Source organism: Colletotrichum scovillei (assembly GCF_011075155.1).
Source record: "Colletotrichum scovillei strain TJNH1 chromosome Unknown Contig00007, whole genome shotgun sequence".
NCBI lineage: Eukaryota > Fungi > Ascomycota > Sordariomycetes > Glomerellales > Glomerellaceae > Colletotrichum > Colletotrichum scovillei.
The window spans coordinates 2204130-2227659 of NW_023336265.1; the positions used below are offsets into that span (position 1 = coordinate 2204130).

The following is a 23530-nucleotide window of genomic DNA, read 5'->3' on the forward strand; positions in this document are numbered from 1 at the left end:
TATTTACGCATTTCATAGACACAGCATCACATACATGATACTAGATTAGAACTCAAGACTGGTCTCCTTTCACAAAAGGATCTACATACTTGAAGAGAACCATGTGAATAATGAGATATGAATTCTCAAACAAGGCCAATTGTCTACGTAGGCAATACCGGGTCCAATCTATTCCGCGGGTAAAAAGATGATCAGTGAAAAGGTGATCAAGACTCGGCATCTTGATAGCTACCGTGCAACAGTTACAAAGATAATTTTCCCGTTCGGACTCGACTCCGTCGGACGTGCCCTCCGGCCTCGGTTAATTCGGGTAACGGAAGCAGCTGTGACAAGGGGTGACATCACGAACGATAGGTCTGTGACTCATTCCACCCACGAGAATTGTCCCAGACACAGGGATTTCCCTGCCCTTTCGAGGTCTCCATTCATAGGGCTGGGTTGGCCCCAGCCCGGTCTACGGAAGCCGTTCGCAAAAGGCGTTATTCTCAGAGGACCATCCTAGAACTCATTAGATTTCTCCGTGGGGGGCATGAAAAACCGAAATGAAAAGGTAAAGAGGGAATGACCGGTCATCTGATGGTCTCCATGGTCATGAGTGTGGCTATGGCGTTGCCATAGCTCCCCCACCATGAGCCCAGTTATAAGATGATTTGAGTGCTGGGTTCTTTGTGAAACGGTAGATGTCCCGGGTAGTATTGGATGCATAGTTTCTACTCGGCAAATCGGGGCGGCGAGTTGAAGTTCGTCTAATAAAACGCGGGTAATGATAGGCGCGCGACTGGTCATTGTTCGTAACCGGACCCATGCCAAGAACGAACAACGTTCGCGCCAAATACTCTTTGACGGCAGAGAGGCATCTCGTCCTACGAGTGTTGTATCAACATTGCCCTTTGAGGAATGTCTAACGAAGCTTTCAAGATCAGATTTCTGCCTCCTTCAAAGCAGCGAGAACGCAAAATTCCTTTCTGCTCGTCGATGACGGCACGGTACGAGGTCAAGTTGCGACAACGAGAATATCGGCGATCACCTACATACGAAGTAAGCAATACCCGAGTCGGCAAGACCATGGAGTTCCATTGAGATACCCGTGTGAAGATGTCTCTTGTTAGCAAGAGTTTGTGTTAGTTGAGACTGCCTACATAGCTTCTAAAGGCTGCACCGAAGGGATTTGGTGAGGTTGGCATGTAAAGCATTAAAATTCCAAGAACAGGATGCGTGTTGTTTGAGCAGAGATGGCGCATGATCTTGGGCATTAGCCAGACTGTATTCATTGATCTGCAAGTTTTGGTCGCACGTATCCGGGCCTTGGTTTTGAACTCGGAAAGTTGAGGCGCCTCGGGACCACGGGATAACCCAGGTTGCTCAAGTGTGCTCAGGTGTTGTAGGAGGTCCTGCCAAAACCCTCCGAGGTATGAATAGGGCCGTCGTCTGAAAGTCTAGATGGTTGCGAGAGGGTAACGGTTTCCTCAAACGAACTCAGAGCGCTTGCAGGTTGCAACAGGTCAAAGACCCGACATGCTTGCCTGCTTGCTCTCTAAGTGGCTGAACGGCGAACGCGGACTAGACCTTTGAAGCTACCCCGAAATGGAGCTACCCATGATGTCCGTTCGCAAACGTATTCGACGTGCGGGTATCGTTTTCGGTCTCTCGTAACGCTAACTATGGAGGGGCGTCGAGCACGGGAAGATGGAACTAGAGGAAGAGTAATTATCCGCGTATGTAAACGACGTGATGACAGCATTCAATTCGGACGAATGGTCCCCCACAGAACCGATAGGAGCGCCAGGACACTGTAGTCTGGCGCCACGTCGACTAAGAAGATGCTCTGGACCAGGACTGGGATAGTTGTAGGATGTTTACAGTTTCCCCAACCTCCGCAGGATTACAAGACCTCGGGGTCGAAATGTAGCCCAGATGGATGATCAGGAAGCGCATGAATGACGAACAGTGTCGTGCTGGGTAGTAAGTTGGTTGAGGAGCGCCCAAAAATGTGCGCCTGACTGCTTAGAGCGGGTTGTGTGGTGGTTGACTGGCAGGGACAGCCCGACCTGGCTCACCGACAACAATGGTCCAAGTCCCGGAATGAAGGTTAAGCTTTCCATCGCCGACCAGGATGGCACGGCTCGAGTGGGAGTAATCGATGCAGTCAGCCAATCATGAGAATGTTGCGCGAGCAAGATCTGGATGATGCTCGGCAGATGGCGATTTCAGCGTTAGACAAGGGTCAGTGGGCAACCAAATTACCCCATTTGAGCAAGGACTGCGGGAAGAATGAGCCCGGTTCAGGTGCTTGCGTGGTGGTAAACGCCCGAATTTGGCACCAGCTGAATCGGGATTGGGAATAGGCTCAGGGTCAGGGCGACGGTCTGCCACGACGCTGCGTAGAGGCGGAGAGCGGCACATAAGAGGTGTCTGTTCCTTTTCTCGCGTCTCTTACGACGCGTGTTGCGCAACTGACAATTGGCACCTGAAGGACAGACACCAAAGGCTTTGCTTTTCGTCCAAAGGATTGCAAAAGTCGGACCTAGAGCCGAAAGAGGGTAAATTTGTCTTCGTATTCCCAGGTACATACTGCAGGCTACCGCAGGCGACCGCAGGCGATTTAAAAGGGCAAAGGCTAACAGACGGGGTCAGAGCTTTTTCGGATCGTTGGTCCACAGGATGACCGACGCGAGCGAGAGTGGTCTGCATTTCTTCGGTGATGGTGTGCGGGTGACGAAAGCATACCGAGTAGCGTTGCATGTAATGACCCTACCGAAGCACGATACATATCCAGATGGCGCTGATCATATCCGTCTCATGGTGCGGTTTCCGTAGATTGAATCTCGATAGCCAGCAAGCCATCATGTGACCGTAGAGCCTGGTCCCATTGTGTTAGGACGCACACTGCAAAATGCGAGGAAGTAGGTACCTAGGTAGGGAGAATGTGTCAGCGTGAAGAGAACCAAGATAACCCCAATGGCGCCGAGACCTGTCTCGCGCTTGTGTTCTCGGCTCAACAGACTGTCTGCATCTGTAACTCACGAGAGATTGCGAATGGGCTGGCAGGACGAACCAGCCCACATTCGATCCAATGGGCGACGGAAATGGGGGTCATGTCTCTGTCGCTGTCGGCTACAAAGTTTGGAGAGGGAGGAATGTGGTGCTGGTTGTCCCATCGAAAAAGAAAAATACGGGCGTAGACCTGTTCCCAAAACACAAGAACCCAGAAGGGGGAACACAGGGAATGGTGCCTAGCGTCTCGGATCGGTAGCCATACCAACGACGAGGATGGGGTGGACGGGTAGTTGATACCCTACCCAGCTTGCCAGGATGTCAGGTATGGATATGTGCACTTTGAATCGACGCTTCGGATAACGTACAGTAGATACGTTTCGCTTGAGCTAGGTACGCCGGCCAAGTTGCCGTCAGAGATGCAGATGGTCGTCGGCGCCGTCCTTGGTCCGTTGTTGCTGCTGCTGCCAGCGATGCGCGGAAACGGCGGTGTTTCACCGCTCTTGGAGATCGTGAAGTGCTCCAAGATGACACGGATCGGCGAGATCAGATGCCTCGAAGGAATTTTGGATAGGCCACTGATGGTCCAAAATTTGAGCTGATTAGTTGTCTGCAAGGTGGTGAGGAAGAGGGAGACAACGGTCCCTTGGATGAAGCTCGGAGTCGGTGAGCAGGAGCTGAGGAGCGTAAGGTAAGGTACCTTGGCTTACTCATGGGGTGCCTCGAGGTACGTAGTCAAGGTACCCCCGTCATTCCCGCAAGCGGACCAGCATCCGTCATTGTTCCTCACCTCATTGGACAAACAGGGGGTCAATTTCTTCCCGTGGCTCGTGCTTCACATGGGGCATCGGATGCGACGCTCGGGCCAGCCGACTGTAAGGCAAGTATGTACCTAACTTGACAAGGACAGGGCAAGACCATGAGCCGGGCAGGAAGGGAAAGCTGTGAAACAAGGCTCTGCTTCTTATTCTTGTTGGCCAAATTACTACCTCCCTGAGCTTTGAAAGGTATGCTCAGTACATCATACAACGTTATGTTATAATAATGGAAGCAGCGAAGAGAGAAGTAATAGCGATAGTAATGGTGCTTAAGATGCTCGCTCAAAATCGAAATGCCGGGTGATGGTGGCAGATCAAGGCAGGGAAGGAGAGCATGAGAACCCCGAGAACGGTAGGCAAGTGCGTCCAATGCAAGCGGCTGCCCCGTGCAACAAGCAAGGAGTAACTGCAGGCACATCTCGTCTCCTCGGACCTGGGTCTTTCTTCATCATCTTCAGGTGAAGCACTTCAACGTCCAGGATGGAAGTCTGACAAGCCGATCGTCAATACGATCCCGAGATGCTACTGATGGGCAGAAGACTGAGCGCTATGCGAACCAGCCTACTAGGTGTATGAGGAAGTCTAAGGTAGTTGGTGTTCAAAGCGTTGAGGACTGGTATACCTAAAGTAAGGTACATTACCTCACGTGAATATTGCCCGTTCCCTTCTAACCTAATTGTGCCAATTCGTACCTACCTCATATCTATTCGTTCCTTCTGTATACGCTGTACGAAGTACGTACTGGTTGGTTGGTGGTGCCTCTTGGACACATGGAAAAAGGAAAGGGAAGCGCATCTCGTGCCCTGTGCACCGTGACCTGCACCTGCAGCTCTACGAACAACCACATTGGAAGGCAAGAACCTAGGCCACCTTATGTCTCTCCTTCCTGCTCACGTTGCTGCAACCTCAGCTCCTGCCCGTCGTACCTGGGTAGTCAGCTCAGCTCTATCCGTACAAAAGGATACATTGGCTGCGCCAGCTCCTGCCTCATTTCTGGGTTTGCTTGGTTCTTGCCGATCATGAGCTGTTCCCGCCCGTGCTCCTTGCCTCGGCCATGTGCCCGTCGTGCCTTCCAATTATCCCACTTTAGAATCCCGTGCGTCTTGCGCATTCTCTCCGTCCGTGATCACCGCGTCGCACCCTCCAGTCCATCTCACCACCTCACGTTGCGTTGGAACGGGATCTTATTTTCCCATTACAATGCAACTGCGCATCTTCACGATCCGTCATGAGCACTCATTAGTTGCCATGATGTTGCCGCGGCCCTCGGGGCTTTTTCGATAACATGCTTTGCACACGTCAGCACTGGTGCTGGGCCTTTGCCGAGCCAGGCGCTCATGACTCCTCCCGTCTCAACCTGAAGCTCCTCTATCCAATTCCCTCCATACAACGCCAATCGGCGCATCCGTTGCCCGTTTTCGGCTTCAACCTGAAGGGATGGTCGAAAATACAACGTCCCGTCCACGTCACCTGGCAAACCGCAAGTTCGGGAAACGCACCGCTAGAGAGTCCCTGCGCACCCGTCAAAGCCACACATCCTATCTTGACTATTCCTGCGTTCCTCTCCATCTCTACCGAGCTCGATCATCACTACGTTCAAACGGGCTTGGTTCTGCACAAGTTGCTTTATTATGCAACAGGCATACAGACTCTGCCTTTGCGGACCACCACATACACAGCAATATCGCCTCGATCACCAGCTGGGCTGTTCCCTTCATAGCGAAGCCAAGGAGTGGACGGTCCCCCATCCCCCACCATCATGCCGGCACTTCTACCTCTACCCACAGATTACCAGGCGTTCAGTGCCGTTCCCGGGCACACGGCAGCGAGGGTCAAAGTCGCTCAGCGACGGCCATTCCGCATCCGTGGATCAACTTAGATTTGGTTGTGGCCATCCCGTCACCATCCCATCAACCACTCAGTGACATTCATGTTTTGGAATGTTTCCAACTCGACGTGACTTTAGCCGACGGCGGCTGACGGGCGAGATTTCCGCCAAAATACCTACAAGCTACAACAGCATCGGTTGGCCGGGTTTCTTCTCCCTGTTGCCTCACCGCATCCTGGCCCGATTTCGCAAACGAAACTCTCGTTAACCCAAAAACTACTCGCTAGGTGGCGCTTGTGGTTTCCGCCATTCGTCACTTGTCTCGGTTCGCTGAAGCTAGTCATGGGCCTGCTTAGAGCTCTGCTGATGAGCAAACTCGGCCAATACCACCAACAAGGCAGAGCAGAGCACTTGCATACCGTTCGGCTGTCTGCTGCATAGCTCGAGGTTGTCGGCACCTTTCTGACCATACGCATCGCATCGTGAGAAAGTCATGGCTGTCCTGGGGATCACACGGAATGGATGAATGCACATCGTCATCACCGATCGTCACCTCGTTGTTCCCCCATACGCCCACATCGCTGCTTACCTCAGGTTGGTACCATCACCTCAGATGCATAACCGCCCTGTTTGGGAAACAAACACAGTTTTTTGCTTTTTGTTCAACAAGCGCCCGGCGAACCAGACGAGAAGACAAGTCCAGCAGACCTAGACTGCTAGCCCGCCATCCGACCCAACACAGCCGCTTTGCAGTGCTCGTTACCCCTGTGCCGCCGACTATACAGTGTACCAGCAAGTGACTTGTCTCTTTCATGTCTCTCGTTTTGCTTAGGTCGCCGACCCCCAAACCATCGAGGATTATAGGTAGCAAACGCCCACCTATTGTCTACCCCCCTCGGCTCACCAGTACCTATCAACCACCAAACTCTCGCACTCTGCCACACACCGACGCCAACGAAGTCAGGCTCGAAGCATGCTGGCTCGCTCGACAGACGCCCTCACCGCTCTCCACGCCCCCAATCACACGATCGACGCACAAACACACAGACACCACCACACCGCACCGGATGCCTATTCCCTTGGCCGCCTGTTTATTGGCCAAGCTGACATCCGCCCAAAAGCCTCAAATCACGACGCTAATAGCCTGTCTTGCTTTTTTGGGCGCCTCCGACTCCCGTCTCCCCTATTCGCGGTCAAATGTCTCGCCTGCGTCCGTCCCTTTTTAAGCTTCTGTCGCCCTTTCCTGAGCGGCAATCCGATACCAGGCGGAGGACGGACCTCATATTCCACAGACCCTGCTCATTGAAGGCTGAAGGCTTACCAAAATAGGACTTACGTACCATCACCTTTTCCCTATAACCAACAACCTATCCTCTCCCATAAATCCTGGCCATCTGACGAGAAAAAGCACATTTGCATCTCCCAGCCATATCAGTAGTCAACTTTCATCCTGGTCCATCCACGACTGGAAGCTTCCCTCGCAAGATCGTGGCTCGGGTAATCGCCGTAACCAAAGTTATACCTGTTTTCGGTCATCGAGGCAAACAAAGCACCACGGAAACAAAGTTTCGCCCACTGATCTACGAATATCCGACTCTTGAAAAGGCTGGCCGATCACAAGCGGGGGATCTACGGAAATCGAAGCGAGCGTTACACATTGCAGGGAAGCTGAATGACGGGCCAAGAAACGAGCACATCGCAGAAACCCGCAGTTGGACAAGGACAAAAATCGAGGGGTATACAAGCAGATTCGCAGCTTCATCGCCGACTTTTTCAACGCCAACATCAAGCACGAGGGTTGTCTAAGTGGTCAAGATCATATCATCATGAGGAATCCGAAGCCTCCCACGTAAAACGAATCATCCCGCCGACTCCCAGGTTACGTCCGGTGTCCAGGAAACCACAGCCGTCATGGCACCGTGGCCCCGCGCACTGGACAACATTGGTGCATCACAATCACCAGCTGCGTCGCCGCCCGAAGTTATTAGCAGCCGTATAGATACGGCTTATACCCGCATTCCCGATGGGTTGACCGATCACCAGTGGACGATTATTCAATCCACGTCACTTGCTGCCGCTGCATTGAGTTTTGCGTCTGTAACCTTCGCCTTTTACTGGTTTTCTCGGAGGAGGCGAAGCTTCAGACATGAGTGAGTAACGGTCACTCGGGGGTGCATGGCCATCGCTGGATCAGGCTATTCGCACCAAGACGGAAAACGGGCATTGTGCTGACAACTTAACAGTCTCATTATGCTGCTCATGTCGAGTGACATGCTGAAATCGCTGTGGTTTATCATATTCCCGATCGTCGACTTCAAGAGTGGTCCAGTTGCCTCGAGCTCGTCATTCTGCCAAGCCAGCGGCTTCTTCCTTGCAGTCGGCATAGAGGCATCGGACATTGCTGTTGTGCTCATCGCTTTGCATACGGCCATTTACATCTTCAGACCGCGGCATTCCGGGCGACAGAGTGGATTGTACCCCCACCGTCGTCTTGCCTTCGGCGCTTTTGCATTCTTTCCACTTTTGATGGCTTCATTGGCGTTTATCAACTGGCCCGGCTACGTCAACAACGGGGAGTACTGTTACCTACCCGCCCGCCCCGAATGGGCAAGACTCGCCCTGAGCTGGGTTCCCCGCTACATGATCTTGCTCACTATTGTTGCGCTTTACGCCTATATCTATATCTATGTCACTCTTCGCATGCGGCGTTTCGGTCGACTCAGTGCCATGCGACGTGCGAGTGCAACTCATATGCTGGACGACGGGCAGTGGGCCCATATTCCATCGGTGCCAGCCACCCCAACATCACGGCGCGGGTCGGAAACCTCGATGGAAGACTCGGATCAGCAACGTACCTCTTCCACAAACACTACTATGACCGCCGAGATTGAGCTTCTTCACAGCCGGCAGAAGATTCAATGGAACTGGCCGAGCTATGGAAACGAGAACGATGGCCGCATCCCGGAACCCAATGACAATGTCTCTCCCCGTGCATTCGAGGCCAGCACAAGTCCGCTTTCCACCAACTTTGAACCAATTTCACCTCCTCCGCAGAGCTACATACGCCGCGATACGGTCGACTTGAACCCGCCCCAGATACATTATGATCACGGGAGCTTCAGTACCCAGTGGCAACCACCCAGCAGCCCAACAAGCGCTCGAGCCAAGTCGCTCGCCAACATCTGGTCAATCCTCCGTCGAGGCACCTCCCTCGACTCTGACACAGACCACAACAATACTCCCTTTCTTTACCATCCTACTATTGACGGCACAGGGATGGCAAAGACCCGCGATAAGATTCGTCGCCAACTAAGACTACTTTTTGTTTACCCACTTGTATACATACTCATTTGGGCTGTTCCTTTTGTCGCCCACGTCATGCGCTGGGACAACCCAGAGCAAGCCGGCCCCTTCGTGGTTGTGCTTTTATCACTTGTGAGCCTGTCAATACAGGGTCTTGTTAACGCATGTCTATTTTGTGCCGTAGAGAAGCCGTGGATTGACACGCAAGCCAGACATCGGAGGACGCCGTCAAAATTACGGCGGGATAAAGACGAAGCCCGGCAACGGGCAGGAAGGAGAACATCATTAGCGTAGTCATTTTTCGCCTTGATACCACATGAATTGAATGAACAAATATCATTACCACACTACATAAATATTTAATCAATTTCTATCATACTTTATGCTATGCTCGGCGGTGGGAGGTTCATTTATCGGTAGCATCGGGGATGCGGACCCACAAACTCCGTCCCAGGAGGCCTGCACGCACGGCAAGTTCGGTCCTTCGGCCCCACTAGCGCCGTAGAAGCTGAAGACCGAAGCATGCAATGATGCCGACATGTTTGCGACAGTGGTGAGACGTCCACCCAGGTTGCGTATGTCGGCACAAGAAAACGCCAAGTTTGTATATAAAGATGTCCGACGCGAGAAATCGGCGAAGGATCGAATAGGATTGAATACGAGAAGTCTATTTTTTGAAAAGCAGTCTATGTGTCATGTGAGCTATGAGACGATGGCTGAAGCTATTCCTCAGGTCTCCTGAGCTCCTTTTTGGAAAAGAATTCCCTGGCCGCCCCTCTAGCTTCTCCCTTTCCCATGAAAAGCTCTCGTTGCCTCTATGAATGGCATCAAGCTGTCCTTTCCAGGCTCACATTCCAAGCTCTCCTTTCCAAGCGCACTACTTTCCCATCCAGTGTATGTAAGATTCAATCACCTTGCCAGAATAGACTAATCTCCCTATTTCGCAAAATCTCGGTGTGTTCCAGGATGCACAAGTTTGGCTGGATTTATTCCGAGAATATATGGCACCTTCTCGTGATGCGGTCGAAAAAGCAAGTTGTAAAAATCAAAATCGTACGTCGCAAAATTGAAAAGAAAACGAAATGCTGCTTGCATCATGTCGCGCCGTGTCGTATGGGCGCAACTCCAACTCTGATTGCGGTCCATGTGTGTGGTAATTCTCAGTCGTGGAGCTTCACTCCTCTTCTGATTCGTCAGAAAGGGAGCCCATCCGCTCCCGAATCGCCAACCTGCGACTCTCCAACTCCTCATCTTCGTCGTCGGGAACAACGAAACCTTCAAGGTCTTCCTCTTCTTCCTTATCAGAGTCGTCTTCGTCGTCATCCTCTCTGTCGCTATCATCCTCATCGTAGTCAGCCGAGACGTGGTGGATGACTCCGTCTCTCATCGTGACTCTGCCGAGAAGGCTAGCTATATCCTGGAGGCTAATCTTGGGCGCCCTGGTCGTGTCGTCCTGAAGTGCAGCGTCAATGGAGAGGATCTTGTCAGCCTGCAACTGCAGCATGCGCTGCTCAATCGGCGTATCGACGATGAAGCGCACGAAGTGGGTTTCCTTGATCTGACCGATGCGGAAAACGCGGGCAAAAGCCTGCTGCTCCACGGCGTGGTTCCACCAGAGCTCGATGAGAATGACGCGATTTGCTCGGGTGAGGTTCAGACACTGGCCCCCTGCGCGAAGCGACACGATGAGCACCTTGATTTTATCGCCATTTTGGAACTCGTCAACGGCCCTGTTGCGCTGCTCGGTGGTCTGACTCCCGCTAAGGTAGGCAAAGTCGATTCCTTCCGCTTCGAGCATGCGGCCGACGATCTTCATGACGACGTTGAATTGACTGAAGACTAGAAGGCATTCAGTCAGACATCTGGGAAGCACAAAAAGTTGAGATGTGAGAGGGTACATACTAATAATCTTGTCGTCTGAGGCTTCGGCCTGCCATCTCAAAACTGTCTCCTTCAATGCCGCCAACTTGGCACTGGAGGTAAGAGGCAGACGAGGATTTCTATCTGCCACTTGCAGGAATCTGACTGCATGCTTATCATCCTTGTCATCCTCGGTATGCTGGAATCCGGTGCAGTCGAACCCTTTGGCGTACTCCTTATCATTAGGGGCCTTCGCGGCAGACTCTGCATCTCCATCGTGATTGTCGTCGAACGGCGTGAGTGGCTTCGGAAGGCCAATAATCCTGCGACACTTTGGACAATTTCTGCTCTGTTCCCCACCTGAGTTAGCAACGAAAAAGATTCTGGGGGCGCAGAAGATGTATACCTTCAGTGCTAAGTAGGACACAACGCAACTAGAGCAGAAGATGCAACCGCACTTTGAATCATATTAGCTATGCAGACTCTGCAGAAGATCATGTCGGTGCATTAGACTACTCACTTTGCCCTTGACAGGATTCACCGGGGGCTTCTTGCGACAAACGAGGCATTGGGCCTTCCTCATCTCCATGACCTTTTCCAGGTACTCGAGTTGCTTAGACATGTCAAATCCCAGACCGAAATCGCTGCGGCCAAAAGGCCGGAGCCGATCTTCTTCCGCATCGACATCTGAGGACGCTGCATTCTCTGGCCCTGCTCCGGGAATGAGAAACCTCTCCGGTACTAGGCCATCCTCATCCTCTTCTGCCTCGTCTTGGCTGTCGACTTCGTCGCTGTCATCGGCTATCGTGATGATACCCTCGCCGGCCTTGAACTGGGGAAGACTTCTGCCAGCGACATTGCGGTGATCTGGCTCTATAGTCTGGCTATCGTAAGCGTCGAGTAGCTCTTTGCTGTCATCCAGAATCTGTTGCTGGCTGCGCCGGTATGTTTCCTCAATGACCTCTCTGATGCGCTCGCTGGCAATATGGTGCCTCTGAGTCCAAGAGCCGATCTGGTTGTAGATAGTGCTACCGCCTTTGAGGTCCTTCAGTTGTTTCCGGGTTGCTTCCAAGTCACGCTGAGTGAAATACTCTGCCATCATTCCTTCGAGCAAGAAGGGGTGGGTAGAAGCCTGGCGCAATCGAAGTAGCATGACGAGATAGCACCTCAGCTGTCTCGAAGCCTCCCCGGTCTCGATGTCGTGATTGATTTTCCGCCGGAAGCATGCCTCCATCATCCTGACCACTATCAACAACTGAATCGTTCCTGAGGAGCGTTTTTTGACTCACCTGAATATAACCATTTCTTCCTTCGAGAGTATGAGATACTGATGAGTGGGATTGGTAGTAGGCAGGTTCAGGATTGGTTGACCCATGAAGTAATCGCCTTGAGTTCTGATGGAATGGATAAGCCTACAGTTCTTGTAGTTTCAGGGTAGTGATGTTACCTTCTGTACATAACCTCATAAATGAGTTTATTATGCTTCACTCGGCTTTGAGTCTGATAGAAGTCAGTATTTCCACCTACTCATACTTCTTTAGGAAAAATGCCTACCCCTGGGCGATACTCCTTCTCGTAGTTACTGAACTCCTCAATTCCGTCGCATCGAATGAATTTGAGGTAGGAAAAGAACTCTGTGAGCTGTGAGAAGTCTCTCCTGTCATCTGACAACGATATTTTAGACTCACCAGTAGCTGCATTGATGAGCGGTGTTCCGCTAACTGCCCAGCGGTGCTTGGCTTTGAGTTCGAAGCACGAGAATGCAGCTGGAAATTTCGGAAGTTAGCAAGTGAACTTGGACAATCAGTCTCCAGCTCCTTACAGTGAGTGAGGTGATGTTTGATTGCATGAGCTTCATCAAGCACCACGCGGTGCCACTCAATTTGATGCAAGACGCCGGTGGACTCTTGCAGCCACTCCTGATATTTCTCTGGGTCAACAATCTTCGTCAGCATTTCAAGCCTCTCCTTGGCATGAGGGATGCTATCCCGGATTTGGTGGTAGCTAGCGAACCTGTGAACAATCATCAGTCTACAAGGAGCACACACGTTGCTGCACCATACTCACACCATGTTGAAGGAAGATAACTGCTCAATATCCATCTTGTTACCGATTTTGAAATGGATGATGTTCTTGGAGAACTTTTTCTCGCAGTGCTTCTTGACCTCGGACATCCATTGACTAATCATCTGTCCTGAGGGAACAACCACCAATGTTGCTCCCTTCCCTTCTTCTTGGAGCATCTCCGACGCCTGGTTGCCCACAATGCAGGAAAGGGTCTCGATGGTCTTTCCTAAGCCCATGGCGTCAGCAAGAATGCCTCCTCTGGGCAGTTTGGGCGTCGCCTTGAGCTCACGACCCATCATCCAAGCGCCAACAATGAGTTGATGGTGGTGCATCAGAGACTGCAGGCCTTTGACCTCCCAGAAGCCGTCTTTGGCGCGGACAGCGCGCGGTCCCCAAGCTTTGGTTGCTTCCAGAAGCTCTCTTTTCTGCCGATCTAAAAACTTGGGCTCAAAGTACTCAGGTGCAGATTCTCTCATCTTCTTCAGTTGGTCTGCTCTCGTGGTCGCGATGATGACTGGAGCAGCTGTCAAGTCACCTGCTTGCGCTCGTTCCTGGATCGCATCTGTTGGACGAAGCAGCGCTTCTATCTGGCGCTCAATTCTTTTGTTCTCACTTTCATCTCCAGCAGTATTTGCGTTGTTCAGAGTCCTCGCGCTTTTAGTGGCGCGTGAACTGCGTTGAGATGCCCCGGATCTCTTCTGTCCTTTCGCATCGCGGTTGCGGTCCTTCTCTTCTTGTCGAGCCCAGTACTCTGCCGCACTTTTGATGCGAGGGTTCGATTTCTTCTTCGCTTTCTTCTCATTGCCTTCAACTGATGCTTGATCCATATTGGCTGGAGGGAAGGGTACCGCCATTGGCGCTTTGTTGCTGGTCTTCACTTCTTCTTGAGCCTGGCTGAGCTGAGTGATGATCTGGCACATCTCTGATAATTCTTCCGTACTCAGAGCACCTTTGAGTGCTTTCGATTGCAACTCTTCCTTCCTCTCTTCTAATTCCTTGACGAAAGACTTGCTCGTGTGAACAGAGGTGCTTTCACCGGCGAAAGCTTCTGCATCGGGCTCTTGCTTGATACTCTTGTTGATGGAACTGTGATGAGGGTGCTCTACTGGCTCTGTCTTGACCATTGACGATGGAGTAAGATCAATTGTCCATGGGCCTCGTGGCTTGGACCATTCCTCTCGCGCTTTTGATGATGCTTCACCCTGGTCGATGATCATTAGATCAAAGTCATCGTCAGACTCCTCAGACTTGATGGGCACAGCGGCTTCGTGCGAGAGCTCAGCGTTCTGAACTCGCTCATCTCTGAAAACAAAAAGATCGTCCATCTCGTTGTTGCCATGGTATGACGAAGTTGCAGCCTTTCCACTGTCTTGAATGTCGCGACGACATTCCTCGATCATGTCTTCTATAGACTGATCGAAAATGTTTGGCTCTGCTTGTGGGGCAATTGCTGGGCGAACTCTGCCTTCCACCGGACCATCGTCGTCGTCGTCGAAACAGAAAGGCTGTTTCTGGCGCTTGGCGCCCTTTGCCACTGCATTTCCAGATTCGAAGCTGCTCATGATGAAGAGCTTCGGAGTGCCGCAAGTGCAAGATGTAGGCGAAACTTGGAGGTTTGAGGCTTAGAATAGTGACCGAGTGACGGCGATGGAAAGTAGCCAATGAACGATGAAGTAGAGCTACTTAGCGCTGAGAACTTGGAACTCTCGAAGGGTCTGACTAGAAAGGCAGTAGCTACCCAAGCCTTTAAGATCAGTCAGGTAGGGTAGAGGAAGGTAGTACGTGTGTGTGAGAGAGATAGAGAAGAGATGTATGAGGGAGAAGATGTGTGAGGGAAGATATGTGTGAGGGAAGAGATGTGTGAGGGAGGGATGTTTGAAATAAAGATGTATGCGAGAAAAAAGGTAAAGCGAGGAAGTAGGAAGGTGCTGTAAGAGTCTTTCGGCTACGAAAGCGCGCCCGAGATGGCAATTGGTACGAACCTGCTCAATAGTTTCTTGAAGTTTGGATATGTTTTGACGAGGACGTGCTGAGAAGAGTGTAATGAGTTGAAGAAATCGTGTCAGGTACTGCAAGATGAAAATAAGAAGCTCAAGATGTTGGAGAAAGAAGGATTGGGTTTCGAGGTTAGCAGTGGCGGGGAGAAGCTGAAGAAAAGAAGACTCGAGAAGGGTGAGGTTGTAAAAGAGAAGAAAGAGGTCTTCGATGGAGGGGGTAAATGAGGCAGGTAGATTTTGATAGTATTCAAGGAAGGAAGGAAGGAACAGCGCGTAGTCCGTAACTCTGAGATACCAGCCATCCTTCCCAGACAGAGGTAGTTGCGATTTTGGTTTGCTCTTGTGCCGAGGGACTGGAGGGACTGAAAGCGGCAGGAGCTCTAGGCATGTTCAAGATGGATTGCTGCATAGTTCAGGTCAAAGACATGACAGGCTAGGGGAGTGAGAATGGTATCTAAAGCAGTCGCTGATCTATTGGGGTAAATAACTATAAACGACGATGTATCATTCTCTAAGGAAGCGCAGGAAACCACGAGCGATATTGACACCGTCGTGCTCAATGTTCGCGCGGTTGATGGCATCAGTAAACATCGCCTCGTCAAAAATGCCAGCCTTGTGGCGAACGTTGAGGATCTCACTGACGATGGGGCCGGTGAACTCGGGGTGGCCCTGGACAGTGATGAACTTCTTTGGTGAGTAGAACCCCTGGACGGGGCACAGCTCCGTGTATGCCAAAGACTCAGCGCCCGCCGGGTTCTCTGTTACGACATCGCGATGCATTTGGTGGATGCGCTGTGACATGTCAATACTTGTCCACGCAAAACGACCGCCTTCACTCGCGCCGAGTTGAGGGACGGAAGGTCCGGGTTGAAAGCTTACCATCTTCTCCAGCTGGAAAATCTCCTTGCCCTTGGGCGTGAGGTTGACATCCACAACGGCAACCTCCCAGCCGAGGTCGCTCCTCTTGACCTCGACACCTAGTGACCGTCCGACGATCTGGTGGCCGAAGCATACTCCAATGACTCTCACGCGCCCGCTGTCGATGCACTTCTTGGTGAACTCAACCAGCTTCAAGATCCACGGGTCGTTATCGAATGAATTGTGCTTGCTTCCGGAGATGAGAATAGCGTCGATGGAGTCTAGGTCTGGGTAGACGGCATCATCGCCGACGGCGTGGTATACTGAAAGGTCGACGATGCTGTCGAGCGGTGCAGGCGGATCGCTGGCCAAGGCGGCGGTGCGCAGGAGTGCGGTGAAGACACCGCCATATCCGCCGTATTCGGCGTTGGTCTGAGGCTGCGGTGTATCGGCCTCGAGGATGGCCAGACGGATGCGAGGTGGTTGAGAGCCCATGTTGAGTCTGATTGAATGAGTTTATGTACAGGATAAGGAAGGAGATGTTGCAAGGATGAAATTCAAGTTGTTGTTGTAGAATGAGACTGTGTTGTTATTTACGACGAATGACAATGAAGCCAGGGGACAAGGCAGAAGATGAAGGAATCGTGAGAACAAAGCACGGAAGCAAGTGACAGGTGGTGGCTGTCCAGATGCCGGCGCCCCGACCGCGGTCCCGCGGCGATGGTGGGGTTCACGCGGGTCGCGGTTGAGTCAAGTGAAAGGCGCCCACCCCAAGCCACCTGAGTGCCCCGCGATCCGATAGCGGGGGGAACCTGCGGCGATAAGGGACCGCGCTATGGATAAGATAGCGATAAGACAGAGCACCGTTGAAATCCACAAAAGTCAATTGGACCGCCGGTCCCCCAGACTTACTACCGTACGTATCTTAGCTGAAGGGACCTTACGCTGTGCAACGTTCCGACGTCATCCCCACCACCACCACCAACAGCTCCAAGCTGCGAGGACCGCGCCTCTTGATACTCCCGCGGCAACCTGCATATGCAGTTCCCCATGCGTTAATACCACCAACGCTCGAAGCCTTGTTCCAATAAACCTACCTGTTATAAGTCTTCTGTTTCAATGCCTCCAAGGGTCTCCCTCGGCGCTTTCCTCGCCAACGCGAGATCAGCCCTGACAGCTCCGCAACGGGCCAGTCCCTTGACGTTGGTCGTCGGCAACGAATCTGCAGGTACGAGAGACACCCAAGGCTTGGCATTCCTCTATTCATGTGTAAACAAGCTGACGATTCCCTTATTCGCACCCAATAATCAGACCTCGACTCTCTCTGCTCCGCCGTCGTATACGCCTACCTCCGCAGCCATGCTGCCCCTCACACGCTCCACATCCCCATCTCGAATCTACCCCGCGATGACCTCAAGCTCCGTCCCGAGATGACGGCTGCCCTGGCGCACGCCAAGCTTAAGCCGAGCGACTTACTCACCCTCGATGAGATACCGCAAGACCTCGCCGCGAAGGACTCCAGATGGGTTCTCATCGACCACAATGCCCTGACGGGAGACCTCGCCAAGAAGTACAGCAGCAGTGTCGTCGGCTGCGTAGACCACCACGCCGACGACCACAAGGTTCCCCAAGACACGGGCGACGAGCCCCGCGTCGTCGAGAAGTGCGGGAGCTGCGCGAGCTTGGTGGTGGAGTACTGCCGCTCAGCATGGGAGGACCTCGCAAAGTCGGAGGACGGCGGTAGCGAAGTGGACGAGCACCTGGCCAAGCTTTCGCTCGCAGCAATCCTGATTGATACCACGAACCTCAAGTCCAAGGATAAGACGACGGAAAAGGACACCAGCGCAGTCTCCTTTCTCGAAAAGTTTACGAGCGGACGCGACGCGTTCTTTGACGAGATATCTGCCGTTAAGGAAGACATATCCTCGCTGGGATTCCGCGACGTATTCCGAAAGGATTACAAGCAGTGGGAGGATCTCGGCGAAGGGTTTGAAGCGAGCAGCCGCCATCAGGTCATGGGCGTGTCGGCTATTGTGCAGAATCTGGACTATCTACTCGACAAGGCTGGCGGCGATGATAGTGTCCTGCTGGGCGAGTTCAAGGAGTGGGCCAAGGAGAAGAAGATGGATGTTGGGGTCATCATGACGACTTCACACCCCGGCGGGAACTTCCAGAGAGAGCTTCTTTTGTGGGCCTTCAACGAGAACGCTGTCGAATACTGCAAGAAGTTTCATCAAGCATACAAGGATGATCTGGGTTTGGAGAGCTGGGCCGATGGCAGACTCGATGAGGTTGGTGCAGGGGAGTGGAGGATGGCCTGGCATCAAAAGAGTCTGTCCAGCTCTCGCAAGCAGGTTGCGCCTATGCTACGGCAGACGATCAAGGGCGGCACCAAGCTTTGAGACAAAGGAGATATATTACATAGTGCGGCACTCAAACATGAAGCATGGAGTTATCATTCGGCGGACTGCATTGGCTTGGGACACGTTACGCAGGGTGTAGACAGGCAATCCCCATTCACCCTCGAAAGGCGAAATAGAGTTGTGATGGATGGCTAGCAACTAAGTATCTGTAAATAATGGCACTATCCATTTCAAAATTCATCGGACTATTCCTTATATCGAAAACAAAGCGTGGAAGCACGTTGGGTTTCGAAAGAGCAAGTCGTAGAGTCAAACAGCAGTGGAACTCCCAGTTGCTGCCTTATAGCCTAATATCAAAATCGAAAAGGTTGATATAAACCACAGTAACAGCGTTTTCAGAAAATGAATCTCATCATGTGGTCTCAAAGTAGACCAGTAACCATCATCATATTATGGATTATCTTGTTTGGCCTGGACCCGCTACATCATCATTCATCATCTCAAATTTCATTGGCTTTTGTCATGCCCTTGGTATATCCAAAAGCACCTCATCTCATCCCGACCGTGCTGCTTCAAGCAAGCTGAGCAACAATTGCATCCAGCCACTTTGCAAGTCTATTAAACATTAGTCTCTCAACTTCATCCAAAAAGCAAAAGAACAAGGGACGGAGCTTACCTGTAACCCTGCTTGGCAACCTGCATACTAACAGTAGGCTGCGCATTGGTCGTATACGCGCCACTAATATCCTTACCCTCCACAGCCTCACGACCATCCGGCAGAACGACAGAGCACACAAACTTGTTACTCTCCGTCGCCCACGCGAGCGCCTGGGACTCGGGGTCCTCGAGGCTCAGCCCGCCGATCCAGCACTTTGACGCCGTCTTGAAGTCGCCCGAGCTGATCTCGGTGCTGAGCTTCGAGGCCCACGACTTGGCGACGGCCAGCACGCTGCTGCCCGTGCCGGTGATGGACTGCGGGATGTTGGTGTCCCACGCGGCGTGCAGGTTCGTGCTGGACCCGTTGAACTCGACGGCGATGCCGTTGCCGCCGAGCTCGAGGTTCTCGCAGTGCAGGGGCTGGCCGATGTCGCCGGTGAAGTGGATGACCATCTTGGCGGCGATCTGGCGCTGCTCGAGGGAGAGGGCGGGCTGCTGGAGCAGGCGGTTGGTGTAGTTTGCGTGGGCGGAGACGATGCAGCCCGTGGGGCCGCAGTCGCGGTCGAGGTCGATGCCGCACGAGTGCGGGGGGTCGTCGAGGGCGTCGATGTAGTGGAAGGTGGAGGTGAAGGCGCCCTCGGTGGTGTAGCGGTACGAGTCGGCCCAGCTGGCGACGTTGGCGAGGTAGTCGTCCGTGGTGTCGGCCAGGAGCTGCTGGAAGTAGGTCTTGGTCTCGGGGGCGACGAAGTTGGTGGCGATGTAGGCGATTGTCGCGTGGCCCATGGAGCCCCAGGCGAGAGCGGCCTTGGGCAGGGCGGCGGCTGCCAGGAGGGTGAGGGGGGTAAGGCGAGCCATGGCTTTTTGTGCTGTGGGATTGCTACTTTGTGACAAGAGTGAGAGACGAGGTGAGGAGGAGGAGGGCAAGGAAGATGGATATGAAGGGCGGGAGATGTGTCCTTGGCGAGCGGGAAGAGAGGAGGAGAATGTCACGGTAAGGGAGCGAAGCGGGTTATATGTAGCATTCTGGAGACTCGAGGTCCCTTCCGGCCCACGTGTGGCCAAGACCGGCGCGCATTAGTCCACTTCCATGATCGATGTATGTTCCATGGAGGCGGTAAAGGGAGTGGGATAGGCTGTGTGTTGGCACGGCAAGACAGGCGAGGCGCGGGAAGCAGGCCTTGGAGGCTGGGTTGGTGATGCAGCATTTTGCAGACAGCGACCCCATCGTGTTGGCCCTCCTGCTTGTTCGGGCATCGCGAGCTTCACATAAGTACCGGGCTAAGGTTAACCTGGAGCGTCGATCTAGACTGCGGAGGGCGTTTCCCAGACGCTCATTGGTCGACAAGATCCGAGTTGCACAGCTTTGCAATCAGACACTGCCATGCTATGCCGATATCCGGGCGCGAAAGAGAGAGAGAGAGAGAGAGAGAGAGAGCGGAGAGTCAGAGAGTGGGAAACGTCTGCGTGTGATGGACCAGGGGTCGGGATACAACCGGCATGTTCAGACGACGCAGATTGACTGGCGAATGCCATCTTCTCATTACTCACCCGTGTCACCGCGACTCGGCTGATTGTTCAGATGCTTCTCTCCAGCAAGTTGAGGCGGAAACGCTGGCGCATTGAAGTTGGATTACACCTGCATTAGTGCCGAGGTGAAGTGGGAATTAGGAAAAAAATAAAATAAAAATTGTGTCAATGTCAAATGATAATAAGGTAGACTCCGATCCTCCCCCGCAATCCTGCCGGGCTCACCCAGAGATAAGACGGAGCACTTCCCGAATAAGAAGGTCTGGGATTAGAGCTCGGGGCGGGCTGAAAAGAATTTCATCGTCACCAACGCCGGAGGAGGCGCGTTGCAGAGTCGCATTACCCATTCGTGCAGGTCTTTAGACGAGTGAGATATTTTGTAACATGGCCGTCTATCCGTAGTTGGCGTTGTTGTTATTACAGTATGGTACATTTGAAGTTTGCTTTTGTGTTGAGTGTTGTACATGTAGAGGTGAAGCCTCCATCTCTGCCGCGTCTTCCGCAGCTTCATTGCTGAGTCGATATCACAATCGGTCAACATCGGTGAGCGCCGAGTTCCGCCATCGGACCAGAGACGCCCTTGTTTGCAGGCGCACTATCTCGCCAAGAACATGTCCCCTGCCGTCACCCGTGCCGTTGACGTATTCCGCTTTGGATCTTAAAATCTTAGCTTGGAGATCGATTCCAGCTTCCATGTGAAAGGTCTCAAGCGTTCCTTCGCAACGCCTCGAGCTCCTTGAACATCTTGACAAACTCCAACTCGACAGTCTTCTTGCCGTCGCTGGCCACTTTACTGCCGGATACCATGTGAGCGCTGATGTGTTCCGCATTGGGGTCGGCCACACGGATGCAAGCCTTGATATCGGGCCAGATCGTTTCGTCTGGCAGCACTGGCGGCTGCTCAAGAACCATCTCGGGTACACATCTCCGGAGGGCGTCGATGCTCAGAGACCTCCTGTTGATGTGCGCAAAGATGTGAAACACTTCCCGGTATAATGCTGACCCTCTGCGTTCGCTGTACCGTGGGGGAAGACTCCAAATCTCCCAAAATTGATCCATGTTGCGTTGAACGGCATATGCTCTGAGAAGACGTACGAGTTGCGCTTCCGAGGGACAAGATTGCATGCCCTTGAGCATTACAAACTCCAAGTTACTTTGGATGCCCCGCAGCTTTCCTTGCTCAGGTCCGCCTCGCGCAGGTGATGTTGCGATCGCCTCGATAATTGTCGTGAGCATTTCGTGGTCCATGACCGGCATTTGCCGTTGGTGCATCGTCTCAATGACCTTGGTGGCGAGGTCCGCCTGGTCCTGGCCCTGATCCCCCTCCGCTGTAGGCGCCTGAAAGATGCCCCTCAAGAGCCCTAAACAGTCCTCGACCTTCACTTGCTCCCCCTCCGACCGGACTTTATCAATTCGCTGGCGATATTTGTTCAGCGGGTCTGTGACGGGGCTCGAAGTTGCTGAAGGAGTAATACCTGCGTCTTTTGCGCCCACAGCCGCCTGCTCGGTGTCTGTCGAAGGCCGAGAGAGACTTGTGGAGAAGTTCCTCCTCTGCGACGTGTTTGCGTAGTTGGGTTTCCGCGCTCGGATCGTGGTTGTCGGCAAATCACCGTATCGGTTGTGGTAGGAAGAGTCTTCGTCGGCCAGTTTGCGTTCTTGAGCCTCGCTTCGTACGAGCTGCTGGCTCCATAGTCGTTCGAGGTCTAGTTCGTTACGCCGAGACTCGGTCATGACCTGGACAATAATGGTAGATCCAGTAGCTGGTCCACCAAAGCCAGACATCTTGCCTTGCGAATCGAAGCGTTCGCTTTCGCTGTATGTGGATCCGCTGGTACCGAGGTTGACGCAGATCCACCCAGTCGAGATTCCATCGTCGCCGCCCTTTGCAACCATGGCACTCGAGCCGAGTAGCTTTGCCTTCCTCCTCATTCTTCGTAGCTTTGTCTTGAGCTCGCCCGGACCAATCAGCCCATCCGCGTTTGCCTCAATCTTGTGGTGAAAACGGAGCCACTTCACTAGCCGGGAAGCCGAGACGTGCAAGTGTCGCTCGCTTCGCGACGTTGCAAAGAGCATGAGAAGGTTGGGTCCCAGAGCAGGTGGCGGGTCGAGGGCGCGCAGGTCGAGGAGAGAGAGGTCATCGAGTCCCATTTCTTCGTAGACATACTTCAATAGAGGCTCGAGGATAGGAGGTGGGTTGCTCGGCAATTCGGGTAACGGTGACACATCTTCTTTCGGTGGATGTATAGGCGCCTCGACCTCGAGGAACCATGGCGTTTCTTCTTTTTCGCTAACAAGTTGGTCGCCGATATTCTCTCCAACCTTTGCTTCAGCTTCGGGTGCTTGGGCAGGAACTTCGCTTGGCGTCTTGGGTGCCTCGGGCAGGCTCGAGAAAGCTCTTTGCAGGTTCCGAGGTCGCAGGCTTGCGGTAGTTGTGATGGCGGGAGCTCGAAGAAAGGTAGCTGAGCTGGAAGTGACGGCTCGTAACACAGTGTTGCGACACTGGAGACAGCCCAAAGCTGCAAACGCAGGTCGGGAGGCCATCTTCGCTTTAGCTTGCTGCACTCCTCGGAGACTGTGGTTGAACCTGGGAGCTACCTGTCGAGAAGAATTGTTGGCAGCCAAAATTCTTGTCCTTCCAGAGCTTGGACCGTGGCGTGGGAGCGCGACAGTAAATTTTGGCGCATTACCTAATCACCCGGTAAAGTGCCCCATATTTCCGGCCCGTCGCTCCTTGAGCCGCGAACTTTGACTGACGGGAAGGTACTCCGTACTCTCAACGACGTGAAATTGCACTGCAATGGCGGTGTTCGGAGGTATCAGTTCCCCATCGAAATGGCCGTCGATTCATGGCTTACGGCACACCGTTTCAACTTGCCTCGTTGGAGCATATTGCAAGTAACTTGAATCTTTGCACTTTGGATGTGGGCAGGCACAATGGTTCTTGCCTCCCACCTCTTCAGATATAAGACGCGCGCCTGCCATGTCTGCGTACCTAAAGACATGCTTACCTAATAGATGGAGAACCTGCCCGTGCTTAGGGGGTCGTACCAACGAATCAAAAGCTCAAGAATTAACGACCAATTGGATTAGCTCTATGACCCACCGTCCCCTTTTTGAGTGGCCAGAAATTTCCATCCAACGACGTTGGCCATTCCACCCCGGCGGATGGAGTGGGACGACCCCCGATTGCCCGAGTCAAAGGCCAGGAAAAAAAGGACGGCAAAATTTTGATAGCTCGCGCCTCCTATCGACAAGCTC

General features: G+C 52.9%; 6 protein-coding genes across 6 annotated transcripts; 2 read left to right on the forward strand and 4 right to left on the reverse strand.

Annotated features, from left to right (window-relative positions):
* Positions 1-5700: 5700 nt before the first annotated feature.
* HER10_EVM0008221 (uncharacterized protein) lies at positions 5701-9294 on the forward strand. The gene is made up of 2 exons (XM_035477752.1): positions 5701-7790; positions 7884-9294. The coding sequence occupies exons 1-2, from the start codon at positions 7552-7554 to the stop codon at positions 9235-9237; spliced, it is 1593 nt and encodes a 530-aa protein (XP_035331649.1). The 5' UTR covers positions 5701-7551; the 3' UTR covers positions 9238-9294.
* Positions 9295-10117: 823 nt separating this feature from the next.
* Positions 10118-14599, reverse strand: HER10_EVM0010096 (SNF2 family domain-containing protein; the record flags this gene model as incomplete). Its single annotated transcript, XM_035479566.1, has 8 exons — positions 12871-14599; positions 12626-12816; positions 12492-12569; positions 12358-12437; positions 12093-12223; positions 11324-12041; positions 10846-11152; positions 10118-10782 (listed from the first exon to the last, which is right to left on the reverse strand). The coding sequence occupies exons 1-8, from the start codon at positions 14430-14432 to the stop codon at positions 10118-10120; spliced, it is 3732 nt and encodes a 1243-aa protein (XP_035331765.1). The 5' UTR covers positions 14433-14599.
* Positions 14600-15343: 744 nt separating this feature from the next.
* On the reverse strand, positions 15344-16443 carry HER10_EVM0007743 (glutamine amidotransferase class-I). Its single transcript, XM_035477288.1, has 2 exons — positions 15747-16443; positions 15344-15659 (listed from the first exon to the last, which is right to left on the reverse strand). The coding sequence occupies exons 1-2, from the start codon at positions 16218-16220 to the stop codon at positions 15372-15374; spliced, it is 762 nt and encodes a 253-aa protein (XP_035331617.1). The 5' UTR covers positions 16221-16443; the 3' UTR covers positions 15344-15371.
* A 203-nt stretch (positions 16444-16646) lies between these two features.
* HER10_EVM0011846 (exopolyphosphatase) lies at positions 16647-18310 on the forward strand. The gene is made up of 2 exons (XM_035481263.1): positions 16647-16953; positions 17037-18310. The coding sequence occupies exons 1-2, from the start codon at positions 16845-16847 to the stop codon at positions 18125-18127; spliced, it is 1200 nt and encodes a 399-aa protein (XP_035331885.1). The 5' UTR covers positions 16647-16844; the 3' UTR covers positions 18128-18310.
* A 254-nt stretch (positions 18311-18564) lies between these two features.
* On the reverse strand, positions 18565-20403 carry HER10_EVM0008090 (S1/P1 Nuclease). The gene is made up of 2 exons (XM_035477624.1): positions 18765-20403; positions 18565-18703 (listed from the first exon to the last, which is right to left on the reverse strand). The coding sequence occupies exons 1-2, from the start codon at positions 19598-19600 to the stop codon at positions 18661-18663; spliced, it is 879 nt and encodes a 292-aa protein (XP_035331643.1). The 5' UTR covers positions 19601-20403; the 3' UTR covers positions 18565-18660.
* Positions 20404-20977: 574 nt separating this feature from the next.
* HER10_EVM0005910 (uncharacterized protein) lies at positions 20978-22813 on the reverse strand (the record flags this gene model as incomplete). The annotated part of the gene is made up of 1 exon (XM_035475512.1): positions 20978-22813. The coding sequence occupies one exon, from the start codon at positions 22811-22813 to the stop codon at positions 20978-20980; it is 1836 nt and encodes a 611-aa protein (XP_035331502.1).
* Between the last annotated feature and the right edge of the window lie 717 nt (positions 22814-23530).